The sequence below is a fragment of the Haliotis rufescens genome, unplaced genomic scaffold, assembly GCF_023055435.1.
Source record: "Haliotis rufescens isolate VD_foot unplaced genomic scaffold, xgHalRufe1.0.p SCAF_5, whole genome shotgun sequence".
NCBI classification, from domain to species: Eukaryota; Metazoa; Mollusca; class Gastropoda; order Lepetellida; family Haliotidae; genus Haliotis; species Haliotis rufescens.
In genome coordinates this window covers 18,901,399-18,919,730 of record NW_025964223.1, presented here as the reverse complement: position 1 = coordinate 18,919,730, position 18,332 = coordinate 18,901,399, and the positions used below count along the sequence as shown (strand labels likewise).

At 41.0% G+C, this 18,332-nt stretch overlaps 1 protein-coding gene across 1 annotated transcript; it reads left to right on the top strand.

Moving 5' to 3' along the window:
- Positions 1-794: 794 nt before the first annotated feature.
- LOC124145247 (cilia- and flagella-associated protein 298-A-like) lies at positions 795-12,132 on the top strand. The gene is made up of 8 exons (XM_046514980.2): positions 795-944; positions 1,413-1,557; positions 3,206-3,373; positions 4,714-4,781; positions 6,418-6,576; positions 7,543-7,674; positions 8,665-8,760; positions 10,130-12,132. Exons 2-8 carry the CDS (start codon positions 1,419-1,421, stop codon positions 10,238-10,240), a joined length of 873 nt encoding a protein of 290 aa, XP_046370936.2. The 5' UTR covers positions 795-944; positions 1,413-1,418; the 3' UTR covers positions 10,241-12,132.
- The last annotated feature ends 6,200 nt before the right edge of the window (positions 12,133-18,332 follow it).

The window sequence follows — 18,332 nt, the reverse complement described above, 5'->3', positions numbered from 1 at the left end:
ATATGATATTATTAAATACAACTTGTACTATTTTATTCGTGGATATCATATGAAAACTATTTTAAACGGCGATGCTTTGAAAAACTAAAATCAGTCCATGACTTCTCCATAAAAACAAAGAGATCTGAAACAGCTGACATTTAATCAAGATGCTGTCTGCAAACTCTAGAACTATTTTTTGATGAAGAACGTGACCCAAATAACTTTAATAACATACATAACAAACTCACGTTTTGCAATGATATTTCTCCTAGTGTTTCTACATATGTTTTTCTTGCCAATGTGCATTCTGTAAACAAATTTGTAAATGTTTTGTTGCTGGAGCGCATGTTATTCATGTTTACCAATCCATGTATTTTTCTGACAATATGCGTGTTTAAACCATAGTGTTGAATGGAGAATTTGTGATATTAATATTTCTATTTATCCATAGTTCAAATCCACCATGACTTTATGATATGGAATAGATTGAAATGAAGTGGATATTATTCATGAATAAAAAATAATTTAATATTATTTTCAGTTCAAGCTTTTCACAATGACTATGGTCTTTAATTTGCTGCTACTAATTTTAATTTCAAGGTAAATTCAATTTCCGACTCCTTTTCGGATACAACTTTTCGAAATAATCTATGCCTGCACGGATGATTAACTCCCAACGTCATTGGTAGTAATCGCATTAACGCCGCAACCCCCCGCTTGAATAATACGTCCCTTATTAAACTTTTGAATAACGGATAATCCATCCGTTTCCATGGTGAAACGAATGTACGACTGCACGCTCTGTACAGGTCTATTTACCATCGTTGCTAGGTGATTGTGTCCGTAGCTGGCCTTAAGTGATATCCGGTGTACATAGTGCCCGTTTTGACTTGACGCAGCATACTCAAATTCTAGAAACGCCGACAGTTAAACAGACCGAGCAACAAAGTCTCCGCTAACAGGTAACAGTAGCCAACAATTATGTTTTTCTTCTATTCCCCTTGTCTGATGCGGTAGATGTGTGATGATTATTATATGAAACCAATCCCTATCACTAACTAGAAGTAGAAAGGTATGATGAGATGAAATATTCTGACGAGGAATATTCTATTCCTCATTCTACTCAGTCTTTTCCTCAGTCGTGTACCACTGCAACCATTTTACATATCAAAGTTGGTTGATTCACGCTATTATAGTATAGTAATAATGTAATAATGTAATAATGTATAATAAATAATAAATAATAAATAATAAATAATATTAATGCTGGTCAAAGTATCTACTTATTATTGATACACTCCGCAGACATACGTGATGATGATGTTGTATGCTGTCAGAAATTCTCGCATCATCCATCACTGATAATGTCGCCTTTGTCTTTACGCCTTTGATTAACCATACAATTAGGACTTATGCATCTTCCTTCTCAGATCAAGATGGTGAAACTACACATCAAGAAAGGTGATGACAGCCACTTCCTGTACGAAACAACCGTGAATATTCCCATCGAAGACCTACTGAGAGATATCACTGCAATCTACAATGGCAGGTTGAAAGTGATGAGAATATGTGCAGGTTAGCTTTGTCACACAATTTGTCTATTGTTTAGGTTAGGCCTCACAATAAAGATTAACTTTGAACTGGTAACTTAACTAACTTTACAATTTTTTGCTCCCTACCCAACTTTTAACCATTGTATGTAGAACATAAATATCCACAGCCAACCCTAACACTATTTTGTAGTGTTGTCCCAATTAATGCATCTCATCGATAAATGATTGGATTTTGTTTCAAATCAAGGAATCAGTCATAAATTCAATGATAAGTTATTTTCCAATTAGTTAGTTAGTTTAAAAAAATTCTGGGGATAACAAAATCATGTACAGTATGTATGAAAGCTCCAAATGTCTTAAAACAGACAAAGTTTTAAGGCCTGCTGCTGTGACTGTGTTTCCGGGTAGATGTGTTTCAAGCCATGCTAGTTTAATTGACTCCATCTTCAATACTTCACAGGCTTGTATTTCGCTATGTTCTTCCATCAACTGTTAAGAGATAAGGCCAATATGTTTAGGTGATGGGTGTTTATTTTCAGTCAGCTGATGAAATATAGATGGGCGGTGGGGTAGCCTAGTGGTTAAAGCGTTCGCTTGTCATGCCGAAGGTTTGAATCCCCACGTGGTTACAATGTGTGAAGCCCATTTCTGGTGTCCTTCGCTGTGAAGTTGCTGGAATATTGCTAAAAGCGGCGTAAAACCATACACACTCGCTCACCCCAATGATATATGGCCATTCATAACTTACGGAGTTCAACTGAACCTTACACATTGCATAAAGTTTACCATTGTCCGACATTGCAGCAAAGAGTGGAGCTGATTTCACAAGTGTATGTTAAACATGATGTCATGTGAGAAATGTTATTGTTTGTGTGATGTAAACTGAGCATTTACTTGGCTGAGTATGTGCTGGTTTTTCTCTGGCTTCAACGGGCTGTTACTTGATTAATTAGTTAAAAATAGCTACTACATTGCAAAGAGGTGACTTAATGATTGGATAATCAGGAACGGTGACTTGGTTGATTGGTTGATTGGTTGATCATGTCATTGTAACTTGGCAACGTTTATCTTAGCTCAAAATCAATCACTGGATTGTTTGATCAAGACAGTTACATACAGGTTGCCGTCATGTAGCTGAGTTTGGTGCAACCAACAGTACCTGTGATGAAATTTGTCTCCTCAACACAGCATTTATTTAACTTTCATGTATCTGAATTTGTATAATATAGCTAGCTTTCTATTGAGGTATTGGTCTCATTAATCATTGCAGCCCTATTTCCTCCTGGTTGATATCACCCGTGAAGATCTGGGGTAGAATAGTTCTTCAGCAACCCATGCTTGGCGTAAAAGGCGACTATGTTTGTCATAAGAGGTGACTAATGAGATCGGGTGGTCTTGGTGACTTGGTTGGTGCATGTCATTGTATCCCGATTACTTGGATCAATGCTCATGATGTCAATCACTGGCTTGTCTGGCCCAGACTCGATTATTTACATATTTATATAGCTGGAATATTGCCAAGTGCAGCGTTAAAGAACAAACAAACAAACAAACAAACTGGTAGACACTTTTAGTACATCTTTTAATATCATGAGGTTTGTGTCTTGATTTTTACTCATGCAATCATTTTGAACACATCCTGTTAAAGTAAATGTATATGTATCATACAGAGATGGAGGAGTTGGCCAAGTTTGGCATCACGCTGCCACCCAACATGCAGGGATTGACAGAGGAGCAGATCTTTGACCTGAAGCTGGTGGACGAGTGGGCAGAGAAATGTACACCAAGTGGGGGATACAAGGAGAAGAAGGATGAGATTGGACGACGGAATGGCAGAGGTAGGATGCAGGAAAATACTGTTCTTGTTATTCATCTTATTTTTGTCTCTTTCCTAGAAAAAACAAACCCAAAACATCTTTGCTCTTGTTACAGTTTCAACTGTTCTTATAGGACTGTCAAGCTAGATGCTGGAGTGTGTTTTGTAGTAATTAGATGGCACTGACAATGGGTAAATCAAGAACAAGTTAATCATTGTATGTTCTTGTGACTGTATCTTCCCTGAGAAAGACAGACCGCCTCCGTGGTCTAGTGGTAGAGCGTCCGCCCGGAGAGCGGAAGGTCTGGGGTTTGATCCCCGAACGCGTCATACCAAAGGACAATAAAAGATGGTACTTGTTGTTACCCCGTCTGGCACTCGGCATTAAGGGGCTAAAACAAGGACTGGTCGGCTCAGAGTCAGTATACTGTGTCTGAGAGGGGTATTCATGTTAAACTGCGGCGTGGTATCTCAGTGAGCTAGCACTATAAATCGGCATCAGTCCGGACTAGTACAAGCAGCCACACAAACACACACACGTACATGCACGTCGCTCTATAAGTGCAATAATCTTGGACGCGACGTTAAACCCCATTTCACCTCCTCACCACCTGAGAATGACATCTTGGGAGATACTTGTTTTGCAGCACCGTTTTATCAAAGTGGTGAAAGTCTGAGACATGCCATCTTTCCGAGGCAAGAGTGTCCACTAGCCTTTTTATCAAAGTCTGGTTTCCACAGTTGCCACATCAATCCCAATTTCCTGTGATAAATATGATTGGACTATCGATAGTCCATTCAGAGAACGTTTCACAAAATCAACATCCACGACTGGTACACCTCTGTATGAAAGTGATATACCGCTGCCTGTCCTTGTTAAGAACGACCATGTCTTTTCAACCCCCGAACGATTGCCTATGTTTTTGTGTCAGGGATGAAATCACGAATGTTTTCGTTATCTGATTGACTAGGTAGTCGCTATCTTTATGAAACTATACAAGATAAGAACAGCGTTCTGATTGGATATCTCGTTATAATTACAAGGGGCACAATTCGTGATCTACACGAGGTGGCGCCAGGGTCAATCCAAGAAAAGTGGCCTTGATGTGGCAAGGGTAGAAACTAAACATGGCTATAGGCTAGTGGACACCTTGCCACGGGTAGATGGAGACCTGCATCACTTTGGGTATCCTCCCAAATTAAACTGACATACACTGAATTACTGAAATATTTTTCAAAGTGGTGTTCAACCAGACACACTTACAATTAAGTAAGACTTGTTCTTACATCAATTGAAAACAATGTTATGATATTTATTTCAGAAATTTGACTCCAACTGAAGGTTTTGTTGATTTGTTTCAGCACCCACTGACACAATGGCAGAGGTTATCAAGAAGACAGTGAAGGAGGCCAAGGACCTGATCTCAAAGGTACAAGACTGTAAAACATTCTCTGTATATTTTTACCGCCTTCGTGGTCAAGTGGATAGAACGTCTGCCCAGAGAGCGGAAGGTCGGTGGTTTGATCCCTGGCCATGTTATACCCAGAGAGCGGAAGGTCGGTGGTTTGATCCCTGGCCATGTTATACCCAGAGAGCGGAAGGTCGGTGGTTTGATCCCCGGCCATGTTATACCCAGAGAGCGGAAGGTTGGTGGTTTGATCCCCGGCCATGTTATACCCAGAGAGCGGAAGGTCCGTGGTTTGATCCCTGGCCATGTTATACCCAGAGAGCGGAAGGTCGGTGGTTTGATCCCCGGCCATGTTATACCCAGAGAGCGGAAGGTCGGTGGTTTGATCCCCGACCATGTTATACCCAGAGAGCGGAATATCAGTGGTTTGATCCCTGGCCATGTTATACCCAGAGAGCGGAAGGTCGGTGGTTTGATCCCCGGCCATGTTATACCCAGAGAGCGGAAGGTCGGTGGTTTGATCCCCGGCCATGTTATACCCAGAGAGCGGAAGGTCGGTGGTTTGATCCCCGGCCATGTTATACCCAGAGAGCGGAAGGTCGGTGGTTTGATCCCCGGCCATGTTATACCCAGAGAGCGGAAGGTCGGTGGTTTGATCCCTGGCCATGTTATACCCAGAGAGCGGAAGGTCGGTGGTTTGATCCCTGGCCATGTTATACCCAGAGAGCGGAAGGTCGGTGGTTTGATCCCTGGCCATGTTATACCCAGAGAGCGGAAGGTCGGTGGTTTGATCCCCGGCCATGTTATACCCAGAGAGCGGAAGGTCGGTGGTTTGATCCCTGGCCATGTTATACCCAGAGAGCGGAAGGTCGGTGGTTTGATCCCCGGCCATGTTATACCCAGAGAGCGGAAGGTCGGTGGTTTGATCCCCGGCCATGTTATACCCAGAGATGTTAAAAGACCATTCTTGTTGTTTCCCTACCAGGCTTTCGGGATTTCTATGCAAGAACAAAGACTGGACAGAGTCAGTATACTGTGTCTGGTGCGGGGTGTCCATGTGAAACCCTGGCATGGTATCTCAGAGGGCTAGCACTATAAAACTGGCATTTGTCTGGACTAGAACAAGTACGCGCATGCATGCACTCGCACATGCTATATGGTGAAGTAATCGAAAAAGCTACATTAACCCCATATTTCACCTCACATGTCTTATTGCTTATACTTAAAGTCTTTAGTATATATATTTGAAGTCTCTGTTATAGCTTTGATACTTGCAGTATCCCTGGTATCTGTGGCATAGCTTTGATCCTTGCAGTATCCATGGTATAGCTTTGATCCTTGCAGTATCCATGGTATAGCTTTGATCCTTGCAGTATCCATGGTATAGCTTTGATACTTGCAGTATCCCTGGTATCTGTGGTATAGCTTTGATCCTTGCAGTATCCATGGTATAGCTTTGATACTTGCAGTATCCCTGGTATCTGTGGTATAGCTTTGATACTTGCAGTATCCCTGGTATCTGTGGTATAGCTTTGATACTTGCAGCCTATGTGGTATGACTTTGATATTTGGAGTGTCTGTAATATAGCTTTGATACTTACATTTCAATATTCGATCCGTTATTCACTTCTCTAAACTGTGCATGTGTTGTGTCCAGGAGAAGGTGAAGGCCAACGCGGAGGTGACCCAGGGGTCAGTGAAGGAGGCACTGGACATGCTGCGTGGGGCAGTGATGATCGTGTACCCCATGGGACTGCCGCCTCATGACCCCATCAGGGACGAGTTTGAAAACACAGAGGACCTCACTGGAACTCAGGTTTGTGTGACGGGACAATATCCCCTTGTATTTCATGCCCCACTGTGGGCGGTTGGTTAGCCTAGTGGTTAAAGCGTTCGCTCGTCACGCCGAAGACCCGGGTTCGATTCCCGACATGGGTACGATGTGTTAAGCCTATTTCTGGTGTCCCCCGCCGTGATATTGCTGGAATATTGCTAAAAGCGGCGTAAAACCATACTCACTCACTCACTCACTCATGCCCCTCTGTTTTAACAGATTCCCTGGTAGCTGTGAAGATCCAGGTTAGAATAGGTCTTCAGCAACCCATGCTTGTCATAAGAGGCTACTATGCTTCTCGAAGAGGCGACTAACGGGTCGGGTGGTCAGGCTCGCTGACTTGCTTGGTGCATGTCATTGTATCCCAATTGCGTAGATCGATGCTCATGAGGTCAATCACTGGATTGTCTGGTCCAGACTCGATTATTTACAGACCGCTGTGATATAGCTGGAATATTGCTGAGTGCCATGTAAAACAAACAAACAAACAAACAAACAAACAAAACATTCCCTGGGGGAGAGATCATCTTGGAATACTAACACAGACTCAACTCATGTGGAATCCCGGTTCGCCCTGATTATGTTTCTAGGTTTGTCAGCACCATACCCGTGCTCGTGGGTTTCACCGAAGGGGTAAACGTCTGAGACCTGCATCACTTCGGGCTTTCCTCCCACATTAAGCTAATAGCCGTGATATAACTGGAATAATGTTAAAAGCGGCGTTAAACCCAACTCACTTACTCACTCAACTCATGCGATGACATCTCTGACGTCATGGATCGGTGTTCACAATGTTGACCCCTGTGGATGTGATTTGGCTGTTTTACTGCTGACTATCACTTAAGACCTCTTGTGATTTACTAGTCCATTTGAATTGAGTTATATTATGAGAAATACCTGATCATAAAAGATTGCATGTTGTTATTTCTGTTTACTCCTTGTATGCAGGCATCCCTGGATGTGATAGACGAGGCTAGTGCTTCCCTCTGGTGGGCAGGGAAGGAGTTTATCAGAGGGAAGAAACTCATGGACTTCATTGGCAAGAATGAGAAGACAAAAATAGTTGCCAAGTTGCAGAAGGTGGGCCTTGAGATATGTCTGTAATAACAGTTCGGAAATCACTATTTCTGATTGCGCTCTGATGCTATGTACCTGTGTATGAGTGGAGATATGGACTGTCTGGGCATTGAAGTGGTGATGGACGATTTAATAATAGAAATGCAACGGTTAAACCAGAAATCGGTATGTGCAGAACTAAGTTGTGAAATCGGTAGATGACCACACAAGGTCAATGAATAATCAACAAATTATATTGATAACACAGAGTTTTAGGTTTACAATAATGAGGCAATACACTGGGACAAAGAAGTGGCAGTAGCAGTAAGTACATGAACTAGCAGGACTAGAATTAATGTAACTGCACTCATGAATGTCTAGAATTTTGTCACTGTCATAGGTATTGGAAGGGGTTTGTCTCAGTCCTTGAATCCAGAATAGTGTTAGAAGCTGGCTGGTGTTTTCAGATAGAATTCAGTCCACATTGGACAAGTAGATAACACATTAGTCTGGTAGTTACAGGCCTCAAATCACCCTCGCTGCTCTTTTGTAGGTTTAGTTAGCCTTCTGAAAACTGTCTGATCCCCATACTTCTTAAATGATCAAGTCTGTCTCGTACATGTTTGCACAAAGGCGGATAATTCTAAATTACTCACTGCCGATAAAATCTGGCCACAACACCACTTGCCATTTTAATTTGAACAGTGCTTAAGTAATTTGCTGCCACTGACAATCACTACAAATATAGGGGTAGTCGGGTAGCCTAGTGGTTAAAGCGTACGCCTGTCATGCGGAAGCCCCTGGTTCGATTCCCGACATGGGTTCAGTGTGTGAAGCCTATTTCTGGTGTCCCCGCCGTGATATTGTTGGAACATTGCTTAAAGCAGCTTAAAACCATCTTCACTCACTCACGTCAAATATACTTGCATAAATCTCCACTGCCACAGAGCAATGGATACATCATTAAGCTGACTGCAATGCAGTGAGTGTATCGGCTGTGTGGTTGTTTTGCAGCGTGGCCAGGGTGCGCCGGGGAGGGAGCCGGTGGTCGGGGAGGAGGAACAGAAACAGATGATGGCGTTCTACTACCGCAAACAGGAGGAGTGGAAGGTAACATGTCTCATGTCTCTGTCACTGTAGGGATTCCAGTTCAGAACCATCTTCCTGAGGCAAGGGAGTTAACTGACTTAATAGTCCAGTTTCCACCCTTGTCGAACTAGGCTGGGATTATGGAGTTCTATTTTGGCTGGACTAACGGGTCTATGCATGGTCCAATCAAAATCGCGCAAGGAAATCGACACCTGGTTCGAAACAACATGGTGACTGCTGTGCAGATTTCGATCGATTGCAGGATTTGCAAAGCGTGTGTACCATCAATTTTGCATCAACTGATATTTTCCAAATCTTTTCATATTTTTAATCAAAGTGCTCTCGTGATTTGATACACTTCGCAAAGTAAGACCCATGTTATTACAATGAGGATTTTGATTATTGATCATATCGTCTTAACTTGGAGCTGCCATTTTGTTTGAAGCAAATGCATGTGATATGAAAGGTGGAATCTGATAAAACTGATGGAAACTCATAATAGCCACTGGTGTCGCTATGATCGAGCCCAGAAGTTCCAATCTAGTTTGGGAAGGCTGGAAACTGTACTTTTTCAGTCAGTTAACTCCCTTGCCTTGGCAAGATGGGTCAGAATAGGTTCCCAGTACCTCATTCTTGTTGTAAGAGTCGACTGAATTGAGGATAAGTGGGTTAGGCTCTGTGATTTCACTGATTGCTCGCCATTAGGAACAGTCAATTGTCTTTCAGATGTCTCTGGCCTTCATGAAAGTGTCCTAAAGTGCTGTCACTACAGCCAGACTCTTATTTCTGCAAGGGTTAACAGGGGTAGAAACTAACAGTTTTAGTCCACTAGTCCTTATAATGATAACATATAGCAAGCCCCTTAAAAATGGCAAATTTCTACTAGTCCTTATGATACCTTTACTATTGGGCAGTTTGGCAAGGACTATAGGACTAGTGCCAGTTTCTAAAGCTGGTTAAAATACCAGAGATCCCACAGTCGTATGCTGCAACTATGTATACTATACTTGATGTATACTAGACCGCCTCCGTGGTCTAATGGTAGAGCGTCCGCCCAGAGAGAGGAAGGTCTTGGGTTCGATCTCCAGCCGCGTCATACCAAAAGATGTTAAAAGATGGTACTTGTTGTCACCCTGTCTGGCGCTCGGCATTAAGGGGCTAAAACAAGGACTGGTCGGCTCGGAGTCTGTATACTGTGCCTGAGTGGGGTATTCATGTTAAACTGCGGCATGGTATCTCAGTGTGCTAGCACTATAAATCGGCATCAGTCCGGACTAGTACAAGCAGCCACACACACATACACGTACGTCGCTATATAAGTGCAATAATCTTGGACGCGACGTTAAACCCCATTTCACCTCACCTCACTTGATGTATACTTTGATTGCAGAAAATGGATGCTGATGCAGAGGATGCATACATGGACTCAGGCTGGGCTGACACCAAGCAGCTGAAGAGACAGTTCCAGGGAATGAATAACATCAAGTGGGGGCCCCGTTGAGATGACCCCGGGGTCAAGGGGCTGGGGTCCCATGGGGCTGCAGTGTGATGGACTCGGGGGCAAGGGAAGGGTGTCATGGAGACATATTATCTGAGTAGATAAAAACAGTCTTTATCATTGGATGAATACAGAGAATGGATGCCATGTACAGAAAACAGTCCTTGCTTCTTCATGGCGAAGATGAAATCTGTGTGTCTTATATTTTCCGGGGACAAGTTCAGGCAAATCTGCCCGAAGTATCACACCGCAAGTATTAGATGCTGGAATATCTGGGCAACTGTTGCATGAACTGAGACTTGATATCATCAAATTGTTGCTGGACTGCTTCTTTGAACTTCATACATCTTGACTCCATACAACAATGATTGGTGCAACTGTTGGTGTAATTTAGTGGTGGTTCATGATCATTGAGACTCAGCAGTGAGTTGTCTCCCCTTGGGTGAGGGACCTCTTCAGCATTATGTTTACATGTACATCTGTGTAATTGTTGTTAAGGTATGGATGTGGTTCTCACAGGATTCTCGTGTGAATGATAGTGTGTACACGTGGTGCGGGTTTAGATCATGACAAGTTGGTACAGCAATCTGTAAACTGGTCCAAAGCCCGAGTCTAGTAATATTCTGTTCAGTCTTGTAAGCTCGGCTATTGTTTGGTCCCATAGTAACACAAACTTCAACTGAAAATGATTCTTAAGAGCCCAGTTGGAGCAACTAGACTCAATCATTTGGCATCAACTGGTACAGATACATCTTTCAAACAGTTTGGGTTGTTTAGGCCAAGTATGATACTCTTGGGAGATACTTCTGTGGATATGCAACTTCTTTATTACAATGAATGTGACATTTCAGCGTAGATACTAACACCATTATCAAGCTAGAATCTTTGCATCCATTGTAATAAAAAGTTGTATATCCATAGAACTATCTCATTGTTCAGCTACCAACTGCTGAATGCCACTTACAGAAGTATGGTACTGTTATCTGTGTACCAACAGTCATGTATAAATATCTCAATACAACAGTTGTAGCTTTAGGCATCATCTCTCAAATTTGGATATCTGAGATTATAATAATAAAATCACCAAGGGTAGATATTTACTCTAACTGTCTTGAAGCCTTGATAATAGAGGGGTTAAGCCTTGATGATGGAGGGGTTAAGCCTTGATGATAGAGGGGTTAAGCCTTGATGATAGAGGGGTTAAGCCTTGATGATAGAGGGGTTAAGCCTTGATGATAGAGGGGTTTGATGATCAAGTATAATTATAAAGTCCTCTGCATGTTTCATTTTTATTTCCATTATCAAAAAAATATAATCTTTAAATTTTCCGCATCTTGAACACACAACCCTGGCAGTGAATGCTACAATGCTTATGAACAACATGATTTTGCTGAAATTATTGTAAACAAAATTTGGTTACATACTGGCTTGAACAAAAAAAAAAACAATCACATGCCCGCATTATATTTTCAAAAGCCATTGCTTGAGAACCAGTTCTTATATTTTTTTAAGCCTTAACCCATCTTTCATTTCCCTGTTGTTGGGTGTATGATCACCGCCCACTGCTGTACTGCCATGTTGCTGTCCCCCTTGTAGTGTACCACAAGCTGGTGTTGGGCATTGTTTGAGAGTTTGGATGAGTTTTACAGACATTCCGTTGATGCAGTTATTGCAACATATTTCAGTGTATCTTGTTAGTGAGGCCACTCTCATGTACAAGTACATGTATTTCTTCACCATTATTTGTTCATGTTTTTATATCTCGCATGTTTCAGCTATGTTAGTATGTCTGTAATATACATTTGTAATTATTAGGTTTTATGTCAAATCTTCCGTCCAGAATCGTATACAGGAATTCATGACAATGTATGGAATAAAATGAAAATAATATGGCAGTGCCTGTGTTTAATTTTCTTGATGAGTGTTTGTTTGTTTGTTTGTTTAACGCCGCACTCAGCAATATTCCAGCTAAATGACGGTGGTCTGTAAATAATTGAGTCTGGACCAGTCTGGAGTGTCGATCTATGCAATTGGGATACATTGACGTGCATCAACCAAGTCAGCAAGCCTGACCACCCGATCCCGTTAGTTGCCTCTTACAACAAGCATAGTCGCCTTTTATGACAAGTATGGGTTGCTTAAGACCTAGTCTAACCTGGATCTTCATGGGTCTTGAAGAGTGAGTGAGGAAAGGAAGGAAGGATGGAGGGGAGAGAGAGAGAGCAAACCGGGGAGCGGTACCCCTACATCGATATATTGACTGTGAGGTGGGAAGTGAACCTTTGTCTTCCACATGGAGACTATCTGAGGGTGGCTGATGACTCCATTGCCTCATGCTGGGGAAACTGAAATGGGAATTCATTTGTCACAAGTACCTGAGGTGTGATTCAAATTGGGAAGACAACTTTGCTGTGACTTCTTGTTGCCCTGATGGAGTGATGTTCACACTATCAACCATTGGTTTATACCAGTCACACAAACACTATTGTCACTGTAGTACATCAGTGAATACATTGTAACACTGCCAATATATATAGTATAAAGCTGCTTAGTGGTATATCTGTTATATGGCAGTGTTTATATCTGTAACACTACTGAACCCGCCTCCATGGCCTGGTTGCTGGAGAGCAGATAGTCAGTGGGGTTGATCCCCGGCCGCGTCATACCAAAAGATGTTAAAAGGTGGAGCTCGGCATTAAAGGGGTTTAAAACTGCTGTGTTATGTATGTTGTTGCTGTGATCTATAAATATCAGAGGTCCCCAGCTACCCATGCTTGTCATACCTGGCGACCAAATACATAGGCTGGTGACTTGGTCAACTGTATGTTATGATACCTTGACGGCATTGATCGTTGTTCACATCAGTCACTAGATTGTCTGGTCAAGAATTGATTATTTACAGGCTGCCGTTGTATAGCTGGAATAGTGCTGTGTGTGGTGTTTATCAACAAACAAGTCGTAATGCTGTGTTATATATAGCTGCAATTCTGCAATAAAACCCTGTACCCTTTCTGTAGAAACGTGAACTTGCTATAGCCTTTAAAACCCTGTACCCTTCTGTATAAGCGAGAACTCGCTATCCTCTTCAAAACCCTGTACCCTTTCTGTAGAAACATGAACTCGCTATTCCCTTTAAAACCCTGTACCCTTTCTGTAGAAACGTGAACTCGCTATCCTCTTTAAAACGCTGTACCCTTCTGTAGAAACATGAACTCGCTATCCTCTTTAAAACCCTGTACCCTTCTGTGGAAACGTGAACTCGCTATCCTCTTTAAAACCTTGTACCCTTTCTGTAGAAACGTGAACTCGCTATCCTCTTTTAAACCCTGTACCCTTCTGTAGAAACATGAACTCGCTATCCTCTTTAAAACCCTGTACCCTTCTGTGGAAACGTGAACTCGCTATCCTCTTTAAAACCCTGTACCCTTTCTGTAGAAACGTGAACTCGCTATCCTCTTTTAAACCCTGTACCCTTTCTGTAGAAATGTGAACTCGCTATCCACTTTTAAACTCTGTACCCTTTCTGTATAAACGTGAACTCGCTATCCTCTCTAAAACCCTGCACACTTTCTGTAGAACGCAAACGTGAACTCGCTATCCACTTTAAAACCCTGTACCCTTTCTGTAGAAATGTGAACTCGCTATCCACTTTTAAACCCTGTACCCTTTCTGCAGGAATGTGAACTCGCTATCCTCTTTTAAACTCTGTACCCTTTCTGTATAAACGTGAACTCGCTATCCTCTCTAAAACCCTGCACACTTTCTGTAGAACACAAACGTGAACTCGCTATCCACTTTAAAACCCTGTACCCTTTCTGTAGAAATGTGAACTCACTATCCTCTTTAAAACCCTGTACCCTTCTGTAGAAACATAAACTCACTATCCTCTTTAAAACCCTGTACCCTTCTGTAGAAATGTGAACTCGCTATCCTCTTTAAAACCCTGTACCCTTTCTGTAGAAATGTGAACTCACTATCCTCTTTTAAACCCTGTACCCTTTCTGTTCAAATGTGAACTCGCTATCCTCTTTAAAACCCTGTACCCTTTCTGTAGAAACGTGAACTCGCCGTCCACTTTTAAACCCTGTACCCTATCTGTACAAACGTGAACTCGCTATCCTCTTTAAAACCCTGTACCCTATCTGTAGAAACGTGAACTCGCTATCCTCCTTAAAACCCTGTACCCTTTCTGTAGAAATGTGAACTCTCTATCGTCCTTAAAACCCTGTACCCTTTCTGTAGAAACGTGAACTCACTGTCCACTTTAAAACCCTGTATCCTTTCTGTACAAACGTGAACTCTCTATCCTCTTTAAAACCCTGTACCCTTCTGTGGAAACGTGAACTCGCTATCCTCTTTTAAACCCTGTACCCTTCTGTAGAAACATGAACTCGCTATCCTCTTTAAAACCCTGTACCCTTCTGTGGAAACGTGAACTCGCTATCCTCTTTAAAACCCTGTACCCTTTCTGTAGAAACGTGAACTCGCTATCCTCTTTTAAACCCTGTACCCTTTCTGTAGAAATGTGAACTCGCTATCCACTTTTAAACTCTGTACCCTTTCTGTATAAACGTGAACTCGCTATCCTCTCTAAAACCCTGCACACTTTCTGTAGAACGCAAACGTGAACTCGCTATCCACTTTAAAACCCTGTACCCTTTCTGTAGAAATGTGAACTCGCTATCCACTTTTAAACCCTGTACCCTTTCTGCAGGAATGTGAACTCGCTATCCTCTTTTAAACTCTGTACCCTTTCTGTATAAACGTGAACTCGCTATCCTCTCTAAAACCCTGCACACTTTCTGTAGAACACAAACGTGAACTCGCTATCCACTTTAAAACCCTGTACCCTTTCTGTAGAAATGTGAACTCACTATCCTCTTTAAAACCCTGTACCCTTCTGTAGAAACATAAACTCACTATCCTCTTTAAAACCCTGTACCCTTCTGTAGAAATGTGAACTCGCTATCCTCTTTAAAACCCTGTACCCTTTCTGTAGAAATGTGAACTCACTATCCTCTTTTAAACCCTGTACCCTTTCTGTTCAAATGTGAACTCGCTATCCTCTTTAAAACCCTGTACCCTTTCTGTAGAAACGTGAACTCGCCGTCCACTTTTAAACCCTGTACCCTATCTGTACAAACGTGAACTCGCTATCCTCTTTAAAACCCTGTACCCTATCTGTAGAAACGTGAACTCGCTATCCTCCTTAAAACCCTGTACCCTTTCTGTAGAAATGTGAACTCTCTATCGTCCTTAAAACCCTGTACCCTTTCTGTAGAAACGTGAACTCACTGTCCACTTTAAAACCCTGTATCCTTTCTGTACAAACGTGAACTCTCTATCCTCCTTAAAACCCTGTACCCTTTCTGTAGAAATGTGAACTCGCTATCCTCTTTAAAACCCTGCACACTTTCTGTAGAACGTAAACATGAACTCTCTATTCTTTAAAGAGACACAATGACACGAAACTAGACACAATCAGAGCATGGAACATTTATTCTGTACAAAAAATATACAAACCAAAGTTGTACATGACATTGTGTGTATATACACCCAACACGTAGCACAGTGTCACACAATACAACCACAGTCGGTTGACAGCAGCCAGACGAGGCCGAGCTGTGACATCACAAATGGGTATAAGGAAATATACGATTAACTTAAACGTATGAATATTGTAAATAATGTACATAATTGAAACACAAACATTCTCAACTTTCTTTCAGTTAATAAATTTATGCAGTTTTGTCTTAAAAGTGTATTTGTTCTCAAACGAAGTATAAATATGTGCAAAATAAAACATCTGTTTTAATAAATATATTTGGCATACAATTTCCAATTGAAAAGTAGAAATTTTCGATGTGCACAAACTTTACAGTGTAAAAAATATACAATACATACACTAGTACAGTGGACAGGGTTGAAGGGACAAAGCTTATCGAACACTGTAACACTGTTCAAAGTAGAGGAACATACGCTCACATGAACAGACACGTACCTTGCTTCACAGATATAGCTTACAGCTGCATGTTTTCATTTTTCACAGATTCTAGGTCAGCATATGTTGACAAAAGATTTAGAATTAAAAAGAGGTAAATTACCTTTTGTTATTTAATTTATCTGATTTTTAGAGCAGACTCTTTAAGATATGCTATACAAAGGCAGTCTGGCTTTAGTGAAGAAAGCTATCAGGGTGAAAAATATAAACGTGTTCTCTTGCATCATATGAAACACTATTTTAAAAACAAAAAAATGTTTCAAAACATACTGTTGTTTCCAACTTAGTTTCATCTGAAAAGATTTAATTATGTTTGGCATTAAAAATATGGTGACCTTGAAACCAAGAAGTGAAAAGGGTGGTCTAATGGTTGTGTGAGATTACAGTTATGACGGTGAGGATGTGTGTGTTATACATCACTATGATAGATGATACGTATGATGAGTAGCTGAATATGAATGCAGTTAGTGATCAGATGGGTTCACATATCTGTATATTTTGACCCAACTGATCAATTAAAACTGATAACTGTGACCCACCAGGAGAAAAGGAACCTAATGGGTGCTCAGATACAATTGTGCTATGATGTCATAAAGATGTTTGACGTCATCTTACTTCAGTGAAGATCAATATTTGATGTCATGTATCGCTGTAATAAATTGTAATTTGTGTTCTGAAGATACTGGAGTTTTAAAATATAATGAAAAGTCAAAACGTGATTTTTCACCCATAAGGTCCATTATCGCATGGTTGGTCACAAATATTCTGAGTGATGCTGATATACTCATGGTATTAAATAAGGGAATTTAAAAAAAATAAAAATCTGGCTTTACATGTACCAAATTAAAATATGTGTACTAAACTCTCAACTATGTTTCCCCCTTTTTCATAGTTTTATTATTATAATATTCATAGTACTATGGAGTTAACCTCCCACCCATCTATACCCCCACTGTACCCCGCATCTTCTCCACATGTAACACATACACTGACAGGAACACAAGGTGGATCTGTTACATCCGATGTTTTGAACACAATATGCATGATTATTGGCTGGTAGTGTGTATGAGTCATAAATAGTCATCTTTATAGAGATATATATGTATATATATATACTTCTTCAGAAAAAATGCTGAATTGTATTAATCATAATCATTTCGGTTGAAAAAAAAACAGCCCAATTTTCTAAAGGCATCCAATATTCTGCCGATTGGGTAAAATACTGTTGACGCTTGCCCTGTGATATGCCATTCTATAGTAAGTTCTTGTATAGGGTGGAATATGCTTCATACAACCACAAAACATGGTACATGTCCTGACAATAAATGCTCTCTCTGCTGCCGTTGTTCAAAGACAACAGTACACTGTTATCAAGACTAGTTTCACTAATTCTCACATCATACTGTACACATTGGAATCTTGTTAGTCTGGAAACTTTACAATCTGGACAATTTGTGTTGGGAGCTTTTATTTACAATTATAGACATTACAAAGAAACCATAATTTATCAACCCATAACCTTGTTAATATGGACAATTTCACTGGGAAACTCTCTGTCCAGATTAACAGGGTTACACTATATAGAGGGTTCCGTGACAGCTTTCCCTTACTTAGTAGCCAAGATACAGCAGGTTAGTTTCACATATCAAAACACTTTATTCACAGATATTAGGATAGTTTAAGTGAAACTTCATAACCTAATGCACAAGAGCCCTTTTAGACATACACCTTCGTTTCATACAATAACAGGGTTGGTCGGGTAGCCTAGTTGTTAAAGCCTTTGCTCGGCTGAAGACCCGGGTTCGATTCCCAGCATGAGTACAATGTGTGAAGCCAATTTCTAGTGTCCCCCGCCGTGCAATAAGAACCATCATGTATTAAAGACAGGTAGATGATATCTAATTAAAGATTTTGATCAATATTTTCATTAAAACTTATTCTTATATAGTTAAAATGTCACATTTAGACATACAGTTAAGTGTGCATGAATTTAGACACAACATATAAGCTATCAGAGTCTAGGCTTGGGATATTGGGCAGTGCTAGTTTGATTACAGTATTTTAACATGTCTGCCATCACATCTATTTTTCATG

Coding starts and splice junctions, on each gene's coding strand:
- LOC124145247 (XM_046514980.2), top strand. CDS start 1,419: ATGGTGAAACTACACATCAAGAAAGGTGATGACAGCCACTTCCTGTAC. Junction 4,782..6,417: donor CCAAGGACCTGATCTCAAAG/GTACAAGACTGT, acceptor TGTTGTGTCCAG/GAGAAGGTGAAGGCCAACGC. Junction 8,761..10,129: donor GCAAACAGGAGGAGTGGAAG/GTAACATGTCTC, acceptor CTTTGATTGCAG/AAAATGGATGCTGATGCAGA.